At 39.6% G+C, this 24,140-nt stretch overlaps 2 protein-coding genes across 3 annotated transcripts in view; one reads left to right on the top strand and one right to left on the bottom strand.

Annotated features, from left to right (window-relative positions):
- The window catches only part of KRAS (KRAS proto-oncogene, GTPase), a 24,444-nt gene extending 4,531 nt beyond the window's left edge, over nt 1–19,913 (top strand). The window contains exons 3-5 of the mRNA XM_066551125.1: nt 2,153–2,331; nt 4,037–4,196; nt 16,380–19,913. Coding sequence (XP_066407222.1) covers nt 2,153–2,331; nt 4,037–4,196; nt 16,380–16,496 — 456 coding nt within the window. The 3' untranslated portion in view covers nt 16,497–19,913. The remainder of the gene's footprint in view (nt 1–2,152; nt 2,332–4,036; nt 4,197–16,379) is intronic.
- Nucleotides 15,641–24,140, bottom strand: ETFRF1 (electron transfer flavoprotein regulatory factor 1). Of its 2 annotated transcripts, XR_010783759.1 has the most exons (5): nt 24,055–24,140; nt 22,989–23,094; nt 22,636–22,882; nt 16,613–16,700; nt 15,641–16,396 (listed from the first exon to the last, which is right to left on the bottom strand). XR_010783759.1 is itself a non-coding variant. In XM_066551126.1 (4 exons), the coding sequence occupies exons 2-3, from the start codon at nt 23,031–23,033 to the stop codon at nt 22,667–22,669; spliced, it is 261 nt and encodes an 86-aa protein (XP_066407223.1). In that variant the 5' UTR covers nt 23,034–23,094; nt 24,055–24,140; the 3' UTR covers nt 16,486–16,700; nt 22,636–22,666. The 2 variants fall into 2 exon arrangements, 1 of the variants encoding a protein (XP_066407223.1); XM_066551126.1 differs by lacking the exon at nt 15,641–16,396 and having other exon boundaries at nt 16,486–16,700.

Here is a 24,140-nt window from a genome sequence, read left to right as displayed (position 1 = left end):
AACATAATTCTTGCTGTTTTTTATGGCTTGTGAAAAACCAATAAAAGCAGGTTATGTGATCAATGAAATTTTTTAAAGTTACACACTGTATACTGGGGAAAAACTGGAATTTCACATTTGAAGCGGGGTAGGAATCAGGAATTAATCTTCTAGTTAGCATTTTGTTTTTACTTAATAGTGTCAAATGTGAATTTCATGTTTGATGTTTTGCAAGGAGGAGGGGAAAAAGTAAATAAAAATTATTTCACCTGTCTGTAAATCATAAGCTTCAGTTTTTTCTCCCACATCTTTCTTTTCTTTCTGCTTCAAATCCCCTCACTAGGTAGTCACTAAGATTTTCTCTTCAGAAGTGACAAAGCAACACAACACCTCAAAATAGTAATTTTTCTATCTGTGCTCTGCTTTGTGCTGGTGCATCTTTGCTGCTACTGTTAACATGGTAGGCAGTTCTTAAAAGCAATTTTCTCTTAAAAATTATTTTCTTTGATAAAAATTACTTAAAGCTTTTGTTTAGCACTCAGTTGAGGGGAATTTCTTTCCCTTTGAAGTCCTTAAGATGGAAAGGAATAGTACAGGCTTTTCTAGAACTGCTTTTCATATTTTTGAACTAGCAGTCAAATTGCAAGAAGAGAAAATGCAAGCTTTGTAAATGTGTCTGGTATAATGATAGAAGTTCTACTAGAACTGTGGTAAGGGTATCCTAGGACATGGGGGATCTGCTCTTGAATGGAAGTGTTGGAATGAAGATGCATCCTTAGATTTGGGGTTTTTTTGGTAATTTTTTTCCCTTTAAGCAGCAAGATAGAATATTAATTATATTTTAAAAGACATTGGAGCTTGTGTGTTTCTCAGCTGAATCAATATTTTAGCATGGCTTAAAAGTTTCTGAAGTAACTTCCCCACTTATTACCTGAACACTGAATTTCACTTCTGTGAAATAAATAGTCTCAAAATCATGTTGGAGGCAAACTTCTATTTTCAAGGTAAACAGTAAGAATTGTTTTATCTAATATTGTGAGCCTGGATGACATTTAACAGTAAATGTGAGGTTACAGAGTTGGTTTGGTTTAAAATACTGATTTTTACAGTCATCTCCTGCTTGTTTCTTAGCATGAGCAGCAGGAAAGAAAAGAGTCTTTTGTAAAATTACAAATGGCTAGAAATTGCCTAAGAGTGGCGGTGCTGTGCCCTAAAAGTACTGTGCCCTAAAATGGGTACAAAGGAAGGAAGGTTGTTCTGAATTCACCTTGCAGCTGGCTAGAACTGCAATTTTAATTCTTTAATTCCCTCCCCTTAGCTTAGGTACACTCCTGTATGGTGTCAGAACAGCAGCAATGTTGTGTTAATCTCGAGCTAAGGCAGCTGAAAGGTGACAGCAGGAGCTTGTGTTCATACCTGTTATTTGTTACAAGTGCTGCTTACTGGGAATAATTCATGCTGCTGCTTGATGACACCTTTCCAAGCTCATTGCTTTATTTCAGACACAGGGATGTTTATAGAAATTACTGGGCATGTAATGCTCACCTTCTTACTGCTAAAGCTGTGTACTCATAGAGGCCTAGCACCTAAACAGGGATGTAATAAAATCTAGCTGATGGGACTTCGTACAGATTTTAGCCACTTGAGTCAGTGACCTGAAAGCTTTGATTTGATAGCATTGAAATAATTTGTTCTGACATCTCTGTGAACCAACCCATCAGGGTTTTAATATGGCTCTGTTGGTCTGTCCTGCCTGAAAAGCTTCAATTTCAAATATATCAGCTCAGCTTTGATAACAGCAGATATCATTATGCACACGTGCTCAGGCATACAAAACAGATTTCCTGTCCCAAACACTGAAGGCTTTTTATTCTTCACTTCCTTTTCAGTGGCAAAGATTTTTGGAGTTTTCTTACTTGTGTATTCTTCCTGGTTTATTATTTTGTGCATTCTTTTAGCATAGAATGAGGGAGAAATTGTGGTTGAAATAACAAAATCAGTAGATTTTATTGTATTTACATTAAAATAAAATTTTATTTAAATTAGCGAGTTTAAGCAGAGTCAGACCTATTCAGTCACTCTTATTGCTGGTAAATAATTTGATTATCTCCAGATTTATTGATGTTCAAAATCTTAGCTGTTTGTGATTAACCAAGGTGTATTTTTTCCCTAGGATTCCTACAGGAAGCAAGTAGTAATTGATGGAGAAACCTGTCTCTTGGATATTCTTGACACAGCAGGTCAAGAAGAATACAGTGCAATGAGGGACCAATATATGAGAACAGGGGAAGGCTTCCTCTGTGTGTTTGCCATAAACAATACAAAGTCTTTTGAAGATATTCACCATTATAGGTGTGTATATGAAGAGATAATCCACCAGCTCTTGTTATTAGGTGGGAAGGGGGCTTGTTCTTCTTCTGGATAATACAGTGATCTCTCACGAAATAGGGAAAATCTGAAAATTAACAATATTGCAGCTTATTCGTGCATCTGTTATCTGGAATTTTGGGTAGTCTGAAAATCTGCCTCGCGTATAAATGAGGTGTACATTATTGTGACTTGGTATTCTGAGTCAAGACTTACCCAAAGATAAATTCTGTCCATTCAATTGATAAAATTGTTTACTAAGATTGAAAAACTGAAGCTGTTGTAATTGTACAGACAGTAATGTCAATTGCTGGTTTTGTTTGGGGCTGGAGGGGGAAATACCTGGGAGATGTTGTGAGAAGAATAACCTGTGTGAGCCCTGATGCCTGAGAAGGACAGACACACAAAACCAGAGCTCCAAAATGACAGTAAAAACCAACTTTTATTAATTCCTTAATATTATCTTCTTTGAAATAATTAGTTAAGAATTCCAACTCATGCTTTCTCTGTCAACTACACTAATTTAGAAACAGAAGCAGTCTGTGGTGATTACCATAGCAGATCATTTATAACTTAGTGCCTTACTGTTATCCTGAATTCTCCCTGGGTGTTCTATGAGAAGCCAATGCAATTCCCACCAAAGATCACTGAGTTCATCAGCATTAGCCTAATGTTAGTCCCAAACACATGTTAATCTATCCACAGTTAGGTAGTAATAAAAATAATAATAGTAATATCACAGATAGGTTTCCTGTGGGTTTAGAGGAGGAAGGGAAAAAGGCAAGAAAGATGTTGGTGTAAGGGGAAGAAGGAGCATACAGGTTTTCATGAGGAATTTTGTTTTTAAAGAGAGTTGCAGATTTGCACAAGAAGACCTTCACAGTTTATTTCAAAGAGTGCTGGGAGTTGAGTCTGGAATTTCTTCTGTGCATTGACAGACCTGTGGGTGACCTTCTAGGCTTGAAGCTGAACAATCATAAAGAGCTGGAAACAGTGTCTATTTCAATTAAGGAACACACTGCTAGGTTATTTGGGAAGGCAGAAATAATGAAATTAATGATTTTTATTCAAGATTCCTCACAAGTACATCTAATATCTTTCAAGATCCTTTCTAACTAGTGCTTGAAAAAACTCTTACCAAATACCTCTCTGTAGAAAGCCAGACCAGTGGTCTTCAGAGTTTTAAAACCCCCAAGTGCAGAATTTTTAATGCTGTCTTTACTTAAAAAAAAAATAAAAAAAAAAATCACAGCCTCCCCCCCAAATCCCAACCAAAATCAAGACAGCAGACATAGAGCTTGTGGCAGTGTTTTGGCAAATGAATTGAGTATTGAGTGCTGAATATGAGAGGTAAGTACTAAGATTAATACCAGAGTTTGTTAAGCTTATTCTGATATTAGCTGCTGAAAAATGAAAAAAATATTTTTAAAAAACAGTGTAATGGCATTAATCTCTATAGTAGTTTGTAAAATGTCAGGCTGTTGGTTGGTTGGTTGGTTCGTTTTTGTTTGGTAAGATGCTAAACTTGATGGTGACAGGATTGGTCAATTTATTGTTTAGTGGCTTCCAACAGTGCAGTAGATTAACATAAAGAATGATGTTCAACTCTGTTAATTTAATGTTTTAACTGTTTTAAAATCTACTATATAGTACTTGTTAAATGCAGTCTTCTCTTTTTCTTTGTTTTTAGGGAACAAATAAAGAGAGTTAAAGACTCAGAAGATGTCCCAATGGTGCTAGTAGGAAACAAATGTGATTTGCCTTCCAGAACAGTAGACACAAAACAAGCTCAGGATTTAGCAAGAAGTTATGGAATTCCTTTCATTGAAACATCAGCAAAGACAAGACAGGTAAAGCTCAAAACTTCCAGATGCAGAGCTCTCACCTGAATTACCATAATGCTAATTATTCCAGGTATTGACATTTGCTTAGTCATATCAATGGATGCATTTCTGCAGATTGGAAATCCTTGGGGTGTTTCTTCTTTCTGTCAACTTGCTTATAATTGGTAATTGTTTATTGATGAGTGATTGATTGGCTTCAAGTGGGCAGACTCAGAGTGAGACCTGGCCTGCTGTTGCTCTCTTCTGTCAGGCGGTTGCAGCATTCTTGACCTTGTGAGAGGTTTTAATAGAATAAAAGCACTTCTGCTTAGAGGTGAAATGCCTTTTTTCCCTTAGCAAGAGGATTAAACAGACAAGCAGCTAATTATTTTATTCTGATTTAAGTGTTTTCATTAATAACAAAGGAATTTTTCCTAGAGGCGTTGATTCTCTAATTAGGGGGACATGCTTGATACACCTAAGCAATCGACCTTAAGGCTGTTTCTGAAGTTCCTGAATTAGTTGTTTGTGTAAAATGATACTTTTCCTAAACTTTAGAGCTCACTCTTGATCTGTTGTAGCTCACTGGTCCTTTCAGTGCTTCTCTTGGGCTGTGTGAGGACACAGGTGACAGAGTGGCACATCTGAGCTCTCAGGAGAAGAGAAACTTTATGGATAGAGGTGGAATTGGTTCAGTCCTTCTGGAAGAAAGCAATCTTGAAAAATGCTGGTTGGTGGTTTCTCTTTAAAGGGCAAAGATTTTACTGTCAGTACAAATTAGAACAGGCCTGAGTGGCTCCTACTCTGCATAATCAGGAGTGTTATGTGCAGGTTGTGAATCAGAAATTCAGGAGGTAAATAAGGGCAGAATGCTGCTCAGAATTTCTGTAGAGATCCAGCTATATCACTTGGCAGAATTTCCTCATTGCTTGTAAGGCATTTTTTGAGCTGAGAAATGAATATTTTACTAGTGCAAATATTTTACTAGTGCAAAATGAATATTTTACTTGTGCAAATATTTTACTAGTCCACCCACCCAGGTTTTTGACAAGTTGAAACCTGGGCTAATTAGTAAAACCTCACTAAGCAATGCTAACTTCTGGCAACAAAGAAAGTGTGTTAAGTAGAATGAAAAAAAACCAAAGCAGAATTACCAAACTTGAATGACTGAGAATAAATTAGGCCGCACAACTGTCCTGAAGAAGGGGGGCATACAAGTGGACTGAATAATGACACTGGCTTTGTTTGGAAGGTGGCTGTCATGGAGATAGGAGGGTGAAAAAATAACTCTGAAATTACCTTTTAGGTTTGAAACAATAGAAGTGCTGCACCAACATCTAGGTTTGACTTTGTTCAGTCTGTCTTATACAGCATCAGGCTTTGTTGGGGAAATACTCCTTTTGTATAGCCCCTTCTATTAAAAAGGATATTTGAAAACAGATGCCCAGTAGACTGTTTAGAACCTGTTGGATTCAAAAAGTTGGCACCACTAGGGATGGCTGCTGATTCTTTCCCAGTGCTGTTCAGAGCTTGTTGTGCTATGAAATTCCTTCATAGGATGCCATGTAAATAAAATATGTTTGAGAAGAGAAAGAACTGGAATTTAGTTATAGCAAGAGGCTCTAAATATTAGTGTATGTGATTGTATATACATGTGTGTGTGTATGTGCATAGAATGATTTTTCAGTCACACTGTCACATATATATAAATATGTGTATGTGTATATATATCTGTACACACACCTTCTTCAAAAGTAATTTTAAATTAGGGGAGCCAAACCATTTTTGGCAGCTGCATATGGCCCATGGGCTATAGTTTTATTCACTCTTTGTCTAAAGTCAATATATAAATAAAACTCTGGTCCTCTCTGTCCTCATGGAGACCTTCCAGGTGTGAACAGATGCAGCTGGTGGTCTTCTGGGGTCTGTGGAAACTCTGCCCTCAATCTTTCAAAGTAGGCACCTTCTTTTCCATTCCTGTCCTCACCTTCCACCACATGGAAACATCATACTAATGCCCTGCTGAAAGGCACCATTTTCCTGCCTCTACCCTTTCCTGTGCCCAGTTCTGCTGGAGCTCAGAGGGAATCAGAAATGTTTCTGCAGAAGGAAACTTGGAAGGTGGAAATAGGAGGGAGTTGTCAGAATAGACTTTTTTGATTGCCAAGGCACTTTTTTAAAAGGATGGCATTGCATGCTCATGCAGAATGATGTGTCATTCCAGCTAAGTTTTTAAGATTTTCACAAATTCACAGGCAAGGACAGAAAAGAATATTGAAATACAGAAATAAGCTGTTCTTGAAATTAGTGTGTTCTGAGACTGAGAATAAAGATGTGAACTTCAACTCACAGCAAGAAGATTGTGTTTTAAGCCAAATCCCTCTGTGAATTTTCAAACAAATAATTGAATTCATCAATGAAACCTTGCCTCAGTGGGCCCTACAACTTGGGTATAAGTCTGCAGATTATTAATATTTTCTATTGGACCACTGACTGAAATCAATATAATGTAATTTATGAATTTATGAAAACTAGAGGTAGTCCTGTTTCTGAATGTAAGCAAGTGGCAGTACTGGTGGTTTTGTAAGGCCATGAGCATTTACTCATCTTTTCACAATCTTTATGGAGAAGGCGATGAATGGCTTAGGTTTTTTTTTTGATTGCTGATTTTGCTTCTCTGTTTGACATAACCTTTATATTCAGGTTCTTCCCTGTCTACATGAGCATGTAGCTCCCAATATTATCAATAATATCAGTGAGAGATGAGGGACAAACTTGATTTAGTGCTACCAAAGCTGCACCTGCCGTTCTTTATTGGGCTTCTCCTTGCCTGGGAGTTACACAGGGCAAAGCTGTAAGGCCAAACCACCTCAGTGTGGTTTGACTGTAGGGCTTTGTTTCCCTTGGAACATTTCAGCTTTCCTGCTGATTCACAGGGAAGGCAGATGAATGAGCATTACTGCAAGCATAGTAAAGGGTTTCCCAAAGTTTGAGGTCTCATTATTTAGAATACATGCTTAAACTCACTTCTGAAGTGTGTAATGAAGAAGTTGACCTAAATCACCAGAATGCTGTTAAAAAAGCATTTTGGTTATTTTAGCTGTCTGATGTACAGTGGGTTAAACCCCAGCCTTGTGATCAAACTAAGTTGAGAACCTGTGCCTGGACTGGTGAAGTAGCTGGGGCAGTATTTACAGAAATTCATTCCTACACATCAGTGAAAATTCATGGCTAGCTGGTAATTTAGTTTGCTTGAACCCTTTTTTAGGGGTTTGCCATATCTGTTTAATGATACTGTATCACTCCAAGCCATTTTTAATCCAGTTCTTGTGTACAGGTTTCATCTTCAAACTTTGTTTTCAATGAGCTTTAACTTGGTCAGACTTTCTACACTGGGGGTTGAGTTTTTTCTTGTCATTTGCCTGTTGTAAGGTAGAACTTTTCTGGAAGAGCTTAGTCCTCCCCCAGGGACAAAGCTTCAAGGGTAGAAAGTTTTGGTTGCTTTCAGATCAGCTGTGATCAAGTGTTTAAGGATGGGCACAGAACAGTTTTGAGTTGTCAGGGCTAACTTTCCTTTAAGCACTACAGAAGTGGAACTTGGGAAAATTCCTGTTTGGGATACACTTTGGTCTGGATTTGAAACACCCTTTCTTTGCACATGGTCATATTTTAAATTGAGTGTTTGACTGTTATTCAGGAGGCAAAAGCACCTCAAAAACATTGCCTCAAGGTCCTGTGTTCCTTGGGCTGTTTAGATTTTGAAGTTTTTAATAACTGCCCAAGGGAATTTTTGCTTCCTGCTCTGACAGCTAAAAGAACTGGTTAGTCCCATTTTATTTATATGGTCATTGCTTATTGAAGGAAAAAAAATACTAGAGAGTCTTAAATTGGTATTAAGTTAGTAAGATTGGCATCTGGCTCTTTAAAATGTCACCTTGTGCTAGTGCTATAAGCAAATATGTGTCTGTACAGATTTTCTTTCAGAATAATCTTTTTCAGCAGAGTTCATAAGTCTATTCTTGGTGGTGGCAGTAATAGCAATTTCTTTCCTCATTCTGTGTCTCTCCATCTCTCTGCATTGCTAAAGCAAATTACAGCTCCTACTGGTGATGGGAAAGTTGGCAATAAATGTTGACTCAACAATTGTTACCTAATTTTTCATGTGAAAGCTCCATAATCAAATTACATCTTTCTACTTCAAAACAGATTTGCAAAAATGTTGATTTTTGTACAGCCTGTGCTTTGGCACATAGCAGCTGATCAATGTTTGCTGTTTCCACTTGAGAAAGAAACTTTCCTTCCTTCCAGCAAAACATGGAAGTATGAGCTTTACTTGGATTTTGCCTGTTTTAGTGGTTTTCTTTACATTTTGCAACCTGACAGACCTGGAATGTAAGACTTGTCCATACTTGACTACATCCTGACAGGGCACATTATGCATATACAGGGAAATACAATCCAAGAAATAATTCATTTAATCTTCAAATTGAAGAGGTTGTAGTTCAGAGCACTCCAAGAACCCTTAAAGTGTAAGGATTAAGCAGCAGTGTGTTAAAAATAAGTGTTCAGTGTGATAACCTGTGGCACAGGTCATACAGAATGACCCAGTAATTGTGGCAGTAAATACTGGCTGGCTTTTGTTGTTCAGTGCAGAATATGAAGATGAAATGGAGAGAGGATTTATGGAAAATCTGCCAAATAAAAGCCCAGACTGCCCATTGGTAGGAATAAAGCTTTGGGGCTTAAGTGGTTGTGCTGCTTACCATGATCATCAGTGTGTTGTGGTTTTATTTTCAAATGATGAGTTTGTATTAATTTAATAACCCTGTTAATTTGATTGAGGAGACAAGTGCTGAGATTGATAGTAAGGCAGAGGACAGATTTGCTCTCCCCTTAAAAAGCTGCAGTGGATCATTTTTCATCTTGTTCAAATAAGAACATCCTCACAGATTGATCTAAATTCTTAAATTTATGCACAGATACAGCACCAGCTCTAAGTTAAAATATTTCAAAATTAGTGTATCTCTTGATATTGTATTTGGTTAAAGATGTCTTTAACAGACTCTGTACATTTATTTTTTTTAATGCTTGTAATGTCATGTCCTAGTGGCCTTAATGCAGAGCTGCAGAAAAGTAAGGTGTGACACCAGAGAACTAAAACATGTAGCTCTGTGTCATCTCTGGAACACCTGAGGAGTATTTCTGCAGCAGATTAGAATCTGAGCAGCAGAACTTCACAGATTGTTTGCATTTACTTCTTGTTGAGGCACCCTCGTGGTTGCTGAGTCTGGCCCAGAGGAACAGGTCAGGTGTGTCTTGCTGATGTAACAAAGCTTCTAAAGATTACAATAATGAACATTTGCTGCCATGGCTCAGATACCACTTTTTCTAAATTTAATAGCAGAGTGCTTGCTTTATGAAGTTAGTAGCTTGAAAAACAGCACTGTCCCAAATTTAGTATTCTTAGAAAATTTTACTTCTTTATAACCATTTAGGAAATCACCTGGAGGGGCTTTTTTATTACTTTGTTAGCTTGATCCATGGATTTTTGCAAAGTTCTCCCTCTGACCTAAAGAACATGAAGGAGCTTGCTTTTCTTTGCCCAAACAGTAACATGTTCTCACTTTGGCTCAAAACTGCAAGTGGGTGGTTTAACTATGTGTGTTCATAAGTACTCCCTAGTTCACAATCTAATAAGGTTTTGTGCCTCCTGTATACATCCATGCCCGCAGAAATGTGGGAATATTCAGTAACAGAAGCAGTATCATTTTCAGCAATGGAAGAAAAAAAAGTCTTGCTCTTTTTTTAAATACATAAATGGAGCCCCATATACCTCTCTCAAGTAAAGCTCATAATTTCAGTGGTTTTGTTGTGGTTTTTTCCCCTTCCATGGGTGTCCCAGTTTGTCTCAATCATTAACAAAGCCATTTTTAAGGAGTTGTGTTTTACAATGCAGAGAGTGGAGGATGCTTTTTATACATTGGTGCGAGAGATCCGACAGTACAGAGTGAAAAAAATCAGCAAAGAAGAAAAGACTCCAGGGTGTGTGAAAATTAAAAAATGCCTTGTAATGTAACAGGGTAAGTTTGTAATGTACCAGGGTAAGTGTTGCAAATCACTTGCCAAATAAAACTGATTGAGGGTGTCTTGCCAATCAGACTTTTTGTGGCTAATCAATGACATAATTTCAGATATAAAACCAATCACGTTTCAGTGTCCTCAATATGGATTTGCTTTGTTTCGTGGGGTTTTGATAAATGGATTAACAAGAAGTCTTTACTGCATATTGAATTTTCCAGCTGTGAAACGGAGGCACAGTTCTGAGTGGGAAGAAGTTAGGAGGAAGGAGTTTTGTTAGGAATATATTGCAGATGCTGTTGAGGTGAATATTGGTTGAAGCTTCAGGCTGATGAACTGAGGGGAGAAGATTATAACACAAGTCCTCCTCAGATACAGAAATTGGAGGTTCCTAATCCAGCAAAACAGTATTTAACTGGTGTACAGGATTTTTTAATTCTCAGGCCCTTCTTTATGCTGTGCTATTTTTATCTTGTTCTTCCCCAGCTTAAAAAAATTACCTTTACCATTTCTAGGGGTTTTTTTTTGTCAGTTATAATGCCATGAGTGATCCAGATTTGGACAAAATAAGGTTTCACTTTTTTGAGAGCCTTTACAAGAGGAGGGGGAGAAGGAACACTGGAGGAAGAGAGGGGACTAAATGAAAACCAACAAGAAAGCACCAAAAAAGCCCAATACCCAAATTCTCACAAAATCTTTTTTTTTTAATCTATGTATTCTGCTGTAAGAAAAAAGGGAGGAGGTGAGGACAGAAGAAACTGGTATAGAAGAAGTCCTTGTGTAAATCAGTTCCAGTGCTTTTTGAGCAAACCATCAGAGCAGCTCCTTGCAGATATTCCTATCCCATTAATTCTTTACCTCCTTCTGCACCAGTGCAGAGAGTCAGTTGTTACTCCTTCTATACTTGTCCAGGTGGAGGATGACCTGGAATTTCCTATTCTGTAAAAGAAAAGCTGTTCAGTTTTCAAGGTGTGTGTTTGTACTTCAGAATATGTGGCAGAGAAGCAGTAGCATTTGGTTTGTATCCTCCGGAGACTGTTACAGTGTGGGAATATTCTCCTCAGTGAGGGAGTTTTGTTTCTCTTTCTGGGGAAGAAATTTTGATTCATATCAGTTTTTACTAGATCTGCTCAGACTTGTTAGTCTCAGCTTTTAAGTGATGAATGACTGCTCAGAGGTAATTATTTAGATTTTTTTTTTTTTGAAAGAAAATGGAGTCCATTTTCATGGAGATGTTCAGGAAATGACTGGATGTGGCACTTAATGCCATGGCATAGTTGATAAAGTGCTGATCAGTCAGAGGTTGGACTTGATGAGCTTGTAGGTCTTTTCCAACCTTAATGATACAATTCAATCACTTTTTGACACTCTTTGCATCACAGATTTCCATTGCAGGAAACTGGAAACTTCAGTCATGAAGCTCCCTAGTATTGCATCCAAACATTACTAAAATTGATGCCATCAATACACCTTGTTTTATCCTTCCCTGCTATCAAAAAAACAACAAAGAGAAGCTGAGCAAGATGACTTTTTGATGAGAACAATAGAAATTAAGTTGCTTAAGCTCTGTAGCCTTCTGGAAACCAATTTTGCGGTTACTTGGTGTGTTACTGATGGAACCATACCACAAAGTAGAATTTATTTTTTTATACTGGGACTTGAAAGATGCTGAGTCCTGTCTGCTTTCCCTTCCTGTTGGGAGAATGGGAATAAGATGGTGGGAATTGTGGTTTTCAGTGGAAGGATTTTTGCAGATTGTAGGGTTTTTATTTATGTCTCAGAACATAAATGGCTTTCCTTCTGGCAGCTTCCTACTTTCTAGTGATGTCCAAGAGAAGTATTTTTGGGGGGGTTTCAAACAGTTTTGTTTTTTTTTTCCCCATGTGGGAAATCTTCTGTCAACAGTGGATATTGTTGAGTTTTGGATGTTTGTTTTTGTGTGTTCTTTTTTCCCTGCACCCTGTTTAGAAAAGAGTCTTGGATCTAAGGCTCTAGAACTTCAGGAGTCTGCTTAGGGAAGGAACACACTTGCCTTTATTCCCAAGTGTATTCTGCATGGTATTGATGGGCATTTGCAGCAACTTTGTATTTAGGGAGTTGAGCTGGAGGAAGCATATTCCAAAATGATTATGGCACAGCTGTAGTTCAGTAGTGATTTGAATGGAATTAGAAGTCTGATATTTAAATACAAGCCAACCTGGCTTGTATTACTTTTCAGTCAGTAAAAAAATGTATTATTTCAGTCTGATGTGTAGTAGGTGGCTAAGGAGAGCAGCACCTAGTGGTGTGAGCCTTACAGCTGGAATTTCAGACTTCAGAAATACTCATTGTAACACAGATTGCAATGACATTATTCTGTGAATAATCAAGCTGGATGGTTCAGAGTGTTTTTCTCCCTCTTGGAATATTGTTTATATTCTTGCTGCCTTTGGGATGCCTTCTTAAGTTCTCTTGCACAAGGAAACTGAAAACTTTGACTGCCCAGACTGCCATGAACTGCTGATGCTTTCCAAGAGTTTCATTCCTTTGGCTGTTACACAGTAAAGCAGAAAGGACAAAACATCTTTTACTCTATTTGTAATTTCCAGCTAGCAGGGAGAAATTTCCAAAACTCCATGTGAAATCCTCAAAAGAACTAATTCTGTGAAAGTGTCAGATTTTTTAAATAAAAAGCACACTACAAGCAGACATCTAAATAATGTAATTCAAGTTGAGCTGGGTTAACAGTGAAAAGTTTGAATTACAAAAGTTCTAGATTTGAATTTAAAAATGCCTAAATTCTTGATTCAAACTGTAGTTGAATGGTTTCTCTCCATAGCACTAAAGAGGTGTACAAATAACTTCTATTCCTCGTGACTGATACATGTGTGTATGTATATATACATTATATATTAAAAAATAGAGGAAAGAACTCCTACAATTTAGAACTTGTTTAAGGGTCATTTTTGGCACTGGGATTTTAAGGAATTCCAATTTCCTTGTGATTTTGGTGTTTGTTATTGCCAGCCAGGTTCGTTGCCCAGTCTCATACATGCTCTTGGTGGTGTTGCCGCATCTCCAGCGTTCTCTGCAGCCTTGGGACCATGTGGGGCTCCAAAAGCAAACTTGTAGCCAGGAGCAGGCTGTTCCTGTGGGATCAGTCCTGCTGTTTCTGTTCCCTCTGCCCTTTGGAAGAACAAGGGCCAGGAGCAAGGCCTGTCTGTCAGTGCACCTTTCGTGAGGCTCTGGGGTTTAGTTCTGAGCCTGCACAGGGAATTGTGAGTTTCTAATCTGAGCCTGGATTTAGTGCTCTCATTCAGTACATCTTAGCTTCCCCAAAGGCTTGCACACAATAAGTGCATTGTCAGAAGGAGGAAGGTCAGCTGTCTGCAGTCCCTCCCTACTGAAAGAGCTGACTGGAAAGCTTGGCAGCCTTTGATCTCCCAGCATTGATGCCTTAGGGACCTTCTGGAGACAGAGTATCCACTACTTACATTTAAAATTTAATGGGCAGGCTGAAAAGTAAAAACCTCCCTTTACCTTGTGTTCTTCACTTCTAACTCAGAAGTGATCTAAGCATAGTTTTGTTTTTCATGTTCTATTAATGACCTGAATTGAAGATGAATTGTGGAGGACCAAACATAATCAATAATTAGTGAGGCTTGGTCTACAGAGGCGTAAATGCAAGGATGAAAGCCAAGTCAGTTCTGCAGCCTGCTCTAGTGAAAAGTGTCCCTGCCCACAGCAGGGCATTGGAATGAGATGGTCTTTAGGACCCCTTCTAACACAAACCATTCTATGATTCTGTGTTGCAATATGTGCTGTATTTAACAGATCATCATCTTACTAGGTTGAAAAAAATGTCAGCCTTGATTGGGAAATTGTATGTTTATAGGTTCGTGATAGCATCTGGGTATTACTTTGTACAAATTATTTTCTCTGCATTTATTTTAAAACAAGTTTAATGAGAGAAGATTGCTTGTTTGAATACTTAAATTGCAATTTAATGTGTCTCATTTGAAGGCACCAACTGAAAGCCAATTGTGAAAGGTGGTTCTATAAGGCCATGTGAACAGTCTTGAGCAGAGGTTGTTCTTATGTGGTTCTTGTGTTTTAAGAATGAAATTCTTGTTTTATCTGTTGTGAATCATTCTTAGTGCTGTGCTCCTCCTCAATGCTGAGATCTGCAATGGAATCATGAACTGTTGCTACTTCTATAGCATTTTCCTGCTTGAACATTGCTAAATATTCTCCTTGTGCATTAATATTGAAGCTGTAAGCAAAATACACTACTTCTCTCTAAAGTAATACCAAGTATCTTAAATTTTCCAAAAACTAATGAGTGACATGACCTTTTGCAGAAATGAGGCTGTTCTCCCACTAGGTATGCTGCGTCAATTTTATATTGGTCAATAATGCCTCAAAATGTAGAACAAGTTGTTTGCAAGGTCTTGTAATGTGCAAAAGTCTGCTATTAATATTGGGAGATACACTGCCAAGGACTTTGAACATCAGTTGTGCATAAATGTTTTATGAACATGAAGATTTTAGATTGTGCTGAGTGCTGCTTTTTAAGTGAAGCTATTTCACACCTCCCTGTTGTTTGGACTTTTAGTGGTGGGTTTCATCACCACTTGGAGTTTGGCTGAAACAGTAATGCATTGAGTGATTTTTGGCTTTTTGTTTTTTCAGAGTTCACTTTCAGTTCTTTACTGAAATAGGCATAGAAGAGTGCAGAGTATTGGGTTTTTTTTGGCAGCTTGAAGGCAAACTTGTGAGGCTGAATTTCTAGACCTACTCCTGTAGTGATGCATTTGGCTGCTGTGATACAGTAACGTTTCTCAAAAGATACACAGAGTAAGGCAGCAAAGAATCAAGAAAATGTTTCTTTTAAGGATTTTATAACCACCTGTACTCAAATTATTAAATGTAAAGGCAAGACTGACAACATGAGTACTTTAGTGGGACTTGAAGCAACCTCAGAGCAAGGCCATAAATTGTTTCCCATAATTAAGTTGTAACAAAGTACATTGTACAACATTGTAATTGATAGTGGTCCATACCAGCCTCTTGGATATGCTGGTCTCTTTAGATCAGAGTTAATTTTGGTCAGCTGTAATTACCTCTGAAAATAATGAGAAACTACTCAGTGTGAACAAACTTCAGCTTTTGTGTCTGTAGCTCAAATCTTGGAACCATGGAGAGTTTAAGTGACTATCCAGCACCAGAGAGAATGTGTTTCAAGGGTCCTTAACTTTCAAAGTGAATAGAATGATTTATCAAATAACTGATCATCAGGACATGGGATTGATTTGATGATTTGCATGTGTAAATATTTATAAAATTGTGGTGTGATTATTACACCAATGTGCCTGAAAAATTATCAGAATGTGTAGATTAACCATAACTATGTCTTCTGTATTGATTTATTGGTACAAATATTAGAATTCATATTCCAGAGCTGTATATAGATTATTGAAACATAAATATAGTTAATGCCTCACAACTTCCCTGTGGGGGTGCTGAGGCCCTGGCACAGGTTGCCCAGAGAAGCTGTGGCTGCTCCATCCCTGGAAGTGTCCTAGGCCAGGTTGGATGGGGTTTGGAGTAACCTGGGACAGTGGGAGGTGGAACTGGAGGATCTTTGAGGTCCCTTCCAACCCAGGCCATTCTATGAATCTGTGATAATATTTACTTATAACCAAATTGTGAGGTGTTATTATATAAATACACACTCTGTATATGATGCTTTTCTAGCCTGAGGTGGGGCAAGGTGTGCTGATGGAGATGAGGGCAGCACACACTTCATTACCTTCCTTCCCACACCAACAATGGAATTTCACCTGTGGGCAACATGTGAGTGACCTGCAGGATGCCCTAAGCCCAGTTTAGGAGCAGCTGAGGAATAGGGCAGCAGGTGTCAGCTCCTGCTGGCACCAGAGCAGGTCCCTCAGGTGGTTGTGTCAGCGCTGCTCAGAATCCCTGGGAGGAACAGGATCAGTCCTGCAGCCAGGATTCATGGTTCAGAGGATGGCAGGTGGGCAGCAAAATGTGCTGATGGAACCCCCCTCACATGGCCAGGGAGGAACACAGGCTGCACCTCAGCAGTGAGTCTGAACCTCATCCTGATTTTTATCTTCTGTGTCTTTTCAGGGTGTTGATGATGCCTTCTACACATTAGTTCGAGAAATCAGAAAACACAAAGAGAAGATGAGCAAAGATGGTAAAAAGAAGAAAAAGAAGACAAAGACAAAGTGTATAATTATGTAAATACAATTTATCCTTATTCTTAAGAAGTACTGAAGTAATTTTGTACATTACACTAAATTATTAGCATTTGTTTTAGCATTACTTTACTTTCTGCTTCATGATCCTGTTAGCTTTACCTGAATGCTTGTTTTAAATGACAGTGGAAACTTCATTCCTCTTAAAGTGCCAGTATTCTCTGACTGTTGGTTCTTGAACTAGCAATGCCTGTGAAAATAAAAAAAAAAAAAAAAACCAACAAAAACCCAAAACAAACAAAAAAATACCCACAAAAAACCTGAGAACTGTCTTAGGACTCTTTGGTGCATGCACAGTTGCTAACTTCCTATTTTTCTTACTGATTGTGAACTTCTGTTCTGTGTGCAAAGCAAACAAATGATGCTCTACACATTTTAACATCCCCTCTGAATTTTTGGGTTTATAAATTTGGTTGGGAAAAAGGACTAGTTAGCAAAAGAAACTTTCATTTCAGCCTTTCCTTTATTTTAGACTGATTGCAATAGAGAGAGACCAGAAGCCTTTATAGTCTTCCTGTAGATTTTGCTTCTAGGCATCTAGTCTTGTAGCATTTCAGATCAACTTTAATGAATGTAAAGAGAAAACTTTCAAAAAAATTTCACTGCAATTTGTCATGGTCACTCCTTAAATACTCTATTTTTTCTATAAAAAATTTAAAAAAAAGAAAAAAATCTAAAAATACAACAATGCACACCTGGCAATGGAAAAAGTAAAAGTTCTAATTAGGTTGATTTGCTATTGTTAATGCATTGCTTTAAGAGCTTCACTGACTTTTTGTGTCTGAAGAGCAAGGTGAAATCCCCCTGTGTCAAAGCTTTGAGTAGCTTTGTTCAGTAGGGTCAGGATTTCACCCTGAGTGTCCCTAGGAAATACTAGAATGCCTTAACAGAGAAGTTGATTCAAATTCTTAGGTTAATTCATACATGGACCCAGAATTTCTATAAGAACTAAATCAAAATCAGTCCTAAATTACGTAGTGGAGTAAAACCATTCTTCCCCCCACCCCCCCAAGAGTGGCATTAAGTATTTCCAGATGCCTATTTTGTGCAAAATAGGGGAGAAATTCTAAATTCCAGCAACATCAGATGAGTGAATGAAAGAGTTGAATTTAGCTGCTTCATGCAAATAATTTGGAAATCCACTATGCCATGGAAATGGTGTGGAATTTGCACAATCTGTCAGCATAGAACATGATTTCCAGAGTCAGTGTTGTTTGTGTGATGTCTGTGAAGTACTGATTCAGTGGTTGGTGAGTGGCATTCCAGTGTCTAGACTGTCATGAAGCTACACCAAGAGTTCAATGTTGTCTTTCTCTGTGATTAAGTTCTCTTGTGATTTTTGTTCTTCTCTCCCCCCACTTTGTTTTTTTTTTCTGATTGGAATTAATGCAGGATTTTTGCAGGAGCTTTCACTTTTTGGTAGTGCAGTAGCCTAGTTATCCACTGAAGTACAAGCTAGTAGTTGCAGTGTTTGCAGTTCCTGGTGTCTCCCTGTAAACGTGGAGTTGTTTCAGGAGAGCTTAGGTCCCTGAAGGTACACTTCTCCACAGGAGCTAACTCGGCTGCAGAGTGACACTGGAAGGTGTGACTCTGGTGTACCCAAAAAATAAACCACAAGACAATTGAGGTAGGATAGTTCAGGACACTGGAAAATTTGGAACAGGGAATAGCAGCATTGCCATAACCTGAGGTATTCCATGGAAATTTTACACATGTATGTAAAAATTGGACTGTGTAACTTGGACCATTTCTGTGAAAAGTATAATTTTGCTTCTACAAAAAAATCCCAGAGTGACTGTTGTAGGTGGGGACCTGCAAAGCTGGCAGGGAACACAATAGTGTCTCGATTGCTCCATATTCTTTAATTCCATTGTGTCTGGGAGAAATCAGGCCTTTTCCTGCCTGTGCCCCCTGTTCCCATCCTTCACCAAAATCCAGACCCCTCTGCTCCTCTCAGCTTCAGTGTGAAATCTAAGTTATGAAATATTCTGAAAAACAGTAACAGGAGAACTTAACTTTATACTGTAAGGACCAATAAGGAGTAAGAACAGGATTCTTACTGTCACAAAATATTTCAGAGCTTCCAAGGTTAAAATGTGTTGGAGACAGTTACTTGCACATTTTATACACTCTTGATAATAGATGAAGAACATAGCAAAAGTGGGTTGTAAGCCTTGAGCAAATGGAAGTAATCTTCAGGTTACTTTAATTTTGGTAACTGAGTCACACTGCATGTCAAATTAGGGCTGGTCTAAAATTCTGATGTTAATTTAACTTAAAGCCGTTAGGAGAATTTGTAGCTGAAATGTCTTATTCATCAAAAGTGGGTTTCTATAGCTCTACTATAAAGCTATATATGAACAAATGCTGGGGGTTTTCAGCAAAAGTGAGCTGTAGGTGCCAGTCTAATTAAATTAGTACAAAATCCATTTAGATTAGCCCTTATTTACTTGAAAAAAAAACCCAACCCCATCCTTGCCACTGTTGTGCAGTTTTGTCTTCCTGTTTGTTGAGATTTGGTGAAGTACGCTGGATTGCAGCTTGCACAGGCTGCTCCACCATCACTGCCCTGTCCTGCCCTGTTTGAGATGCTTCCACAGAACATCCCTGGGTGCTGTGTCCTGAGAGCTGCTCCTGAGCAAGCCTGGGAGTCACTGCCCATGTCACCATGTCAAACTGCCTTGTGTCAGGGAGTAACACCTTCTTACAGTAGCTTTATGTAACTCTGCTAAATACCTGGGTCCTTGGTTTGCTCCAAAAGGAATTATTCTGACCAGTTTCAGTGCCCTGAAATTTTTTGCTACTGTTTTGCTGTGTGGGCTTTGTTGCAGTAACAGGATAATGGGTAAATACTGACACACACAATCTTCTGCTCTTGTCTAGACTATAAAGCAATACAATTATTACCTTCAAAGACCATCAAACTGTAAAACAAATCATTGTGTCTCAAGTTTACATAAAGCTACATAGATGGTAAATCTTTCCTAACATTTCTTTATTCCACTGTCTTGTGTTTTCATGTTGAAAATACTTCTGCTTTTTCCTCTTGAGTGCCAACTTCTTACTAGAATGACTTCTTAATGTAATATGTTTACCTGGAATGTATTTTAACTATTTTTGTATAGTGTAAACTGAAACATGCACATTTTGTACATTGTGCTTTATTTGATGTGGAACATATGCAGTGTGATCCAGTTTTTCCATAATTAGGTTGTGTGACCTAGGAATGTTGGTCATGCCAGACATTAAGTTAAAAAAAGGAAAAAAAAAAGACCACTGTTTGTTTTAAAATTTTTAATGTTTTTAGGAGTATGTGCTGTGAGGTGATCTGGAATTTGTCATTTTTTTGTCAAACTTGTACTGCTCCTATTTATTGTAATGTAATAAAAAATAGTTATTGTGAGTGTCTGTCCCAGTTTCCTTTTCCTCTGCAAGAATTTTGGGTAACAGAGCATCCCTTGAGTTCCATGTGTTTGGCAGTTGTTCTCTAGTCTTCCTTGCACTTCTCCTGGTGCTGCCTGTCCCAGAGCTGCTGTCCTTTCCCCCCTTGGTGTCCCTGTCTCTGAGAGGGGTGGCTGCTCAGAGCAGGTGGACGTGCAGAGGAGCTCAGTTGATGTGGAAAGAGTTGTTCCTATCAGTGTGGTGGCAGAAACTGGAGCATGTGCATTTCATCACAAGGTACTGTACTCTGCCATCACTTTGTAAATTCTGTCCTAGAATTCTGTGAGGATGGTGCTGCATCCCCCCTCCCTCCTCCTCCTCCCTCAGGCCAGCTGTAATGTCAGAAATGCTCACTCAGCACCTGGGCTGAGCTCCTCTGGAGCTCTTCAGGAACAGTTCCCAGGAATTGGTGCTGTCTGAAGAGTTCCTGCTTTGTAACCAACAGCCCTGGAAACTTATTTTGCCTGCCTGAAGAACACCCCCAGTGGAACAGCATTTTTTGCTTTTGAAATTTCAAAGGAAGTTACTGACCTGGACTGTGCTGTGACTAAACCCACCTCACTTGTGACCCTTTAAAGAGTGGGCCTGAGTGAGGCCCTTGGAGCTCTGCTGGACTGCAGTGGGCAGGGACCAGAAGTCTCCCTCTGTGTGCAGCCCCTCAGAGCCAGTGAACTCCTGTTTGCTGTATTTGGAGGACCAGCAGTGATAACACAGCATGGAATGATGCCCCCCTTCCTTGAGGCTCAACCCTTCAGCCACTGACAAGAGGCAAAGGTATCCAAGGTAAGTGCTTCAGTGAATTCCAGGGGAATTTTATACCTTGTACATACTCCCTCAGGACTGTTTGTGAGTGTGGATATGCTATAGAAAATGTACCATGGCTAGTGCTCTCAGAGATTCTAAGTAACTCAGGCCTATGAGTGAATTGCTGTTGTGCTTATAGGAAATTCTGTATGAATCTTTAGTTAAATTGTTCTAAATTAAACTATGGACTAAGTGCTGTTAAACCTTCAGGCATAAACGCCTAGTCAGATATGGGGCTCAGTTCAGCAAGGGGGGGGTCCACTCTGAACTTAGTGACTCAGTGGGAGCATCTTCCCTAATTCATTTTATCCATACCCTTTTTGTATCCCCAGCATCCTCAGAAATAAGTTTTGGTTGATTTTGGTTTTAACTGATTGATTGTAGATTTTGGTTTGCTTTTTCTCTGTGTGCTTTAACCACCTAGTAAATACTGGAGTGAACTTTGTTGAATGGACTTTGTCACACTTTCATTTTTATATTAAACCCGGTTTTGCTGATGCCTTTGCTGGCAATTCTTTGGGTGACCTTAAAACACTCCTTAGTGCCAGTGTGAAAACTTGCCAACAGCTCTACTGCAGTGATTCCTTACCTATATTTCAAAGATTATGTCTCCCTCCAGTGTCATTTAGTTGGTGGAAACACCAACCAATCCAACAGTGTCAGCTCTGACAAAAGTCTGAGCTGAGCCAAGGCCTACAGAGACAGCCTGGAGCAAACAGCCATGGCCAAACTCCTCTTCCAGGGGCAAAGACCAAGTTTTCTACTCCTGCTGCAGCAGTTGCACAACAGCAGAAATCAGCAGTAGCAGGAGTTGTCTTCAGGGCCCAAGTGCTTAAAGCACTGTTGTTCAAACTCACCCCTTTGCTGACCCCACAGTTGTCTCCCTGACACAGCAAGGCGGTGCCTCTGCAAGTTGAGCAGATGAGGTTAAAAACTGTAAGAATTTACTTTCACAGAATCACAGGATAGTCAGGGTTGGAAGGGACCTCTGCAGACCATATAATGTGGCCCCCCAGCTCAAGCAGGGTCACCTGGGGCAGGTGACACAAGAACAAGTCCAGGTGAGTTCGGGATGTCCACAGAGGAGACTCCCCACACTCCCTGGACAACTCTTCAGGGCTCTGCCACCCTCAGAAATTCTGTGTACAGAAATTCTTCCTCATGAGGTGGAACTTCTTGATTTATGTTTATGGCCATTGCTGCTTGTTCTGTTGCTGGGCACCACTGAAAAGAGCCTGGCACCGTCCTCTTGGCACACACCCTTGAGATATTTATTTATATGCATTGAAGAGATCCCCTCTCAGTCTTCTCTTCTCTGGACTAAACAGGCTCAGCTCCTGCAGTCCCTCTCATAAGAGATGCTCCAGAGCCCTCATGTTTATGGACCCTTCATGTTTATGGCCTCTTCTTGATCCTCTCCAGTAGCTCCTTGTTTTTCCTGCACTGTGGAGAACTGAACACAGCAGTCCCTCTCCAGGGCTGGGAGCCTCACTTCTGAGAGGGTGCTCATTTCCAGCAGAAACAGATCATTCAATGTGGAGAATTTTAAATCAGGTTCATCTTTCAGGTAACAAGCACAGCACCTTGAACTGACACCCAAACACACAGCTATGGGGTAAGAAGAGTTTCTGTTCAACACAAGCATCGAAGTGAAACAAAACAGGGCAGTGCAACCACTCCTTCCTGCAAAATCCTTTCATACCTGAAGTTTTAGTTTGAGAAGGTCAAAAGCAGCACAGGAAAACCTATTACCCATAACCTGCACACCCCAAACCCTTCAAGTGACCTCTGGCGGGGAAGCAGCTCCCTCATTTGTGCTGTAGAGGGGTTGGAAGGATTTACATGTCACTTCTTTGCAGGTAGAGCACTTTTATTGTTACCTTTCCTGGGGGTGTGTGGTTACAGGCACAGTCAGGGCTTGTCGTCGCTGTAGTAGCGCTGCTTCATGGCTCGGTATTTCCTCAGGAAGTACAAAGCCTCCAGCTCCTTTATAACAAACTCTCCCCGGGCAATCAGCTGCTTAATTTTTTCAGGGTCTGTCTCATCTTTGTTTTTTAGAAAAGCTGCTTTCAAACGGCTTCTGAAGTAGTCTGCTCCTTTGGGATACTCCCTTCCAAGGTACAGCAGCTTGGAGAGAAAAGAATAATAATGTGGTTTTAATTAACTGAGTGCACAGTGAAAGGGGGTTTGTTTTCTGGTTAAGGAAAGTGCTGGTGGCATTTGAGACACTTACATTTTTGTACAGTTTTATCACTTCACTTCTTAAAGAATTGGCCATTCTCACATTTCGGTGAACTGTGTCCTTGTGTGATTTTTTTGGTTTGTTTGGGTTTTGTTACCTGAAGGATAATCAGTTTGAAATTAGCCTTCTCTGGGAGTCAGTAAACCACCTCAGCCTTCCTAAAACTTTTGTATCCCACCAAGCCCCGTTTGCTCTAATTCTGGTTCTACTCAGTCTCGTCTTTCTTTTTCTTTCCTACTTTTTATTCTATGTAGCTTCTCATTGTCATCTCCCCTCCCCCCTCAAACAGAAAACAAGAAACTTCTAATAACTTTCAACAACTGGGACACTTTGTGCTGTTCACTGGCTGCTTTCTCACACCCTTACAATTCTGCACCTGCTGGCCTGGCTGCTTCTGTGGTCTGCTAAAATACTGTATCTACATATATATGTATACACACATATAAAGTGGTAAAGATATCTAAATAGAACACATATTTAATATATTTTATATATTTATATAGTAATGGTAATAATGTATTTTATGTGTTTATTTTTATCTCCACATATATTTATGTATTACCTATTCCTGTATTGTATATACAGATATATCCATTTTATACATATACATTTATATTCCTGCAACTGTCACATTCATAAATTTTGCTTTTTTAAAGACTCTTGAAGTGCATTACAAATTGAGTCCAGTGTGCACCGGCAAAACGTAAGGATAAGTGACAAAGTAACAGATTCTTATTTCTGTATTCTGTGATTTTCAAAATCACAGAATAGCCTGAGTTGGAAAAGACCTTAAAGATCATCTCGTCCCAACCCGCGGCCGTGGGCAGGGACACCTTCCACTGTCCCAGCTTGCTCAGAGCCCCGCCCAGCCCGGCCTCGGACGCTGCCAGGGTCGGGGCAGCCAAAACCAAATCACAAGCGACTGGAATCCAGTCCAGCTCCCGCTACGGGGCCTCCTCGGGCCGCCGCCTCCCCCTGTCTCTGCCCGCCGCCCCGCTCCCCCCGGAGCCATGCCCGGTTCCCTGCGGATCCCGGCGAGGCCGGACCGGGATCTCACCCGCTGCTCCCGGAACCGCCACCGTGCCGCTTTACGGCAGCGCCGGCAGCGCCCGGCCCGAGCTGCGCCTGCGCCGCCGCCGCCGG

The sequence above is a fragment of the Molothrus aeneus genome, chromosome 5 (assembly GCF_037042795.1).
Source record: "Molothrus aeneus isolate 106 chromosome 5, BPBGC_Maene_1.0, whole genome shotgun sequence".
In the NCBI taxonomy this organism is placed as follows: Eukaryota; Metazoa; Chordata; class Aves; order Passeriformes; family Icteridae; genus Molothrus; species Molothrus aeneus.
The sequence above is the reverse complement of the archived record's forward strand: the minus strand, read 5'-3'. Positions and strand labels throughout refer to the sequence as shown.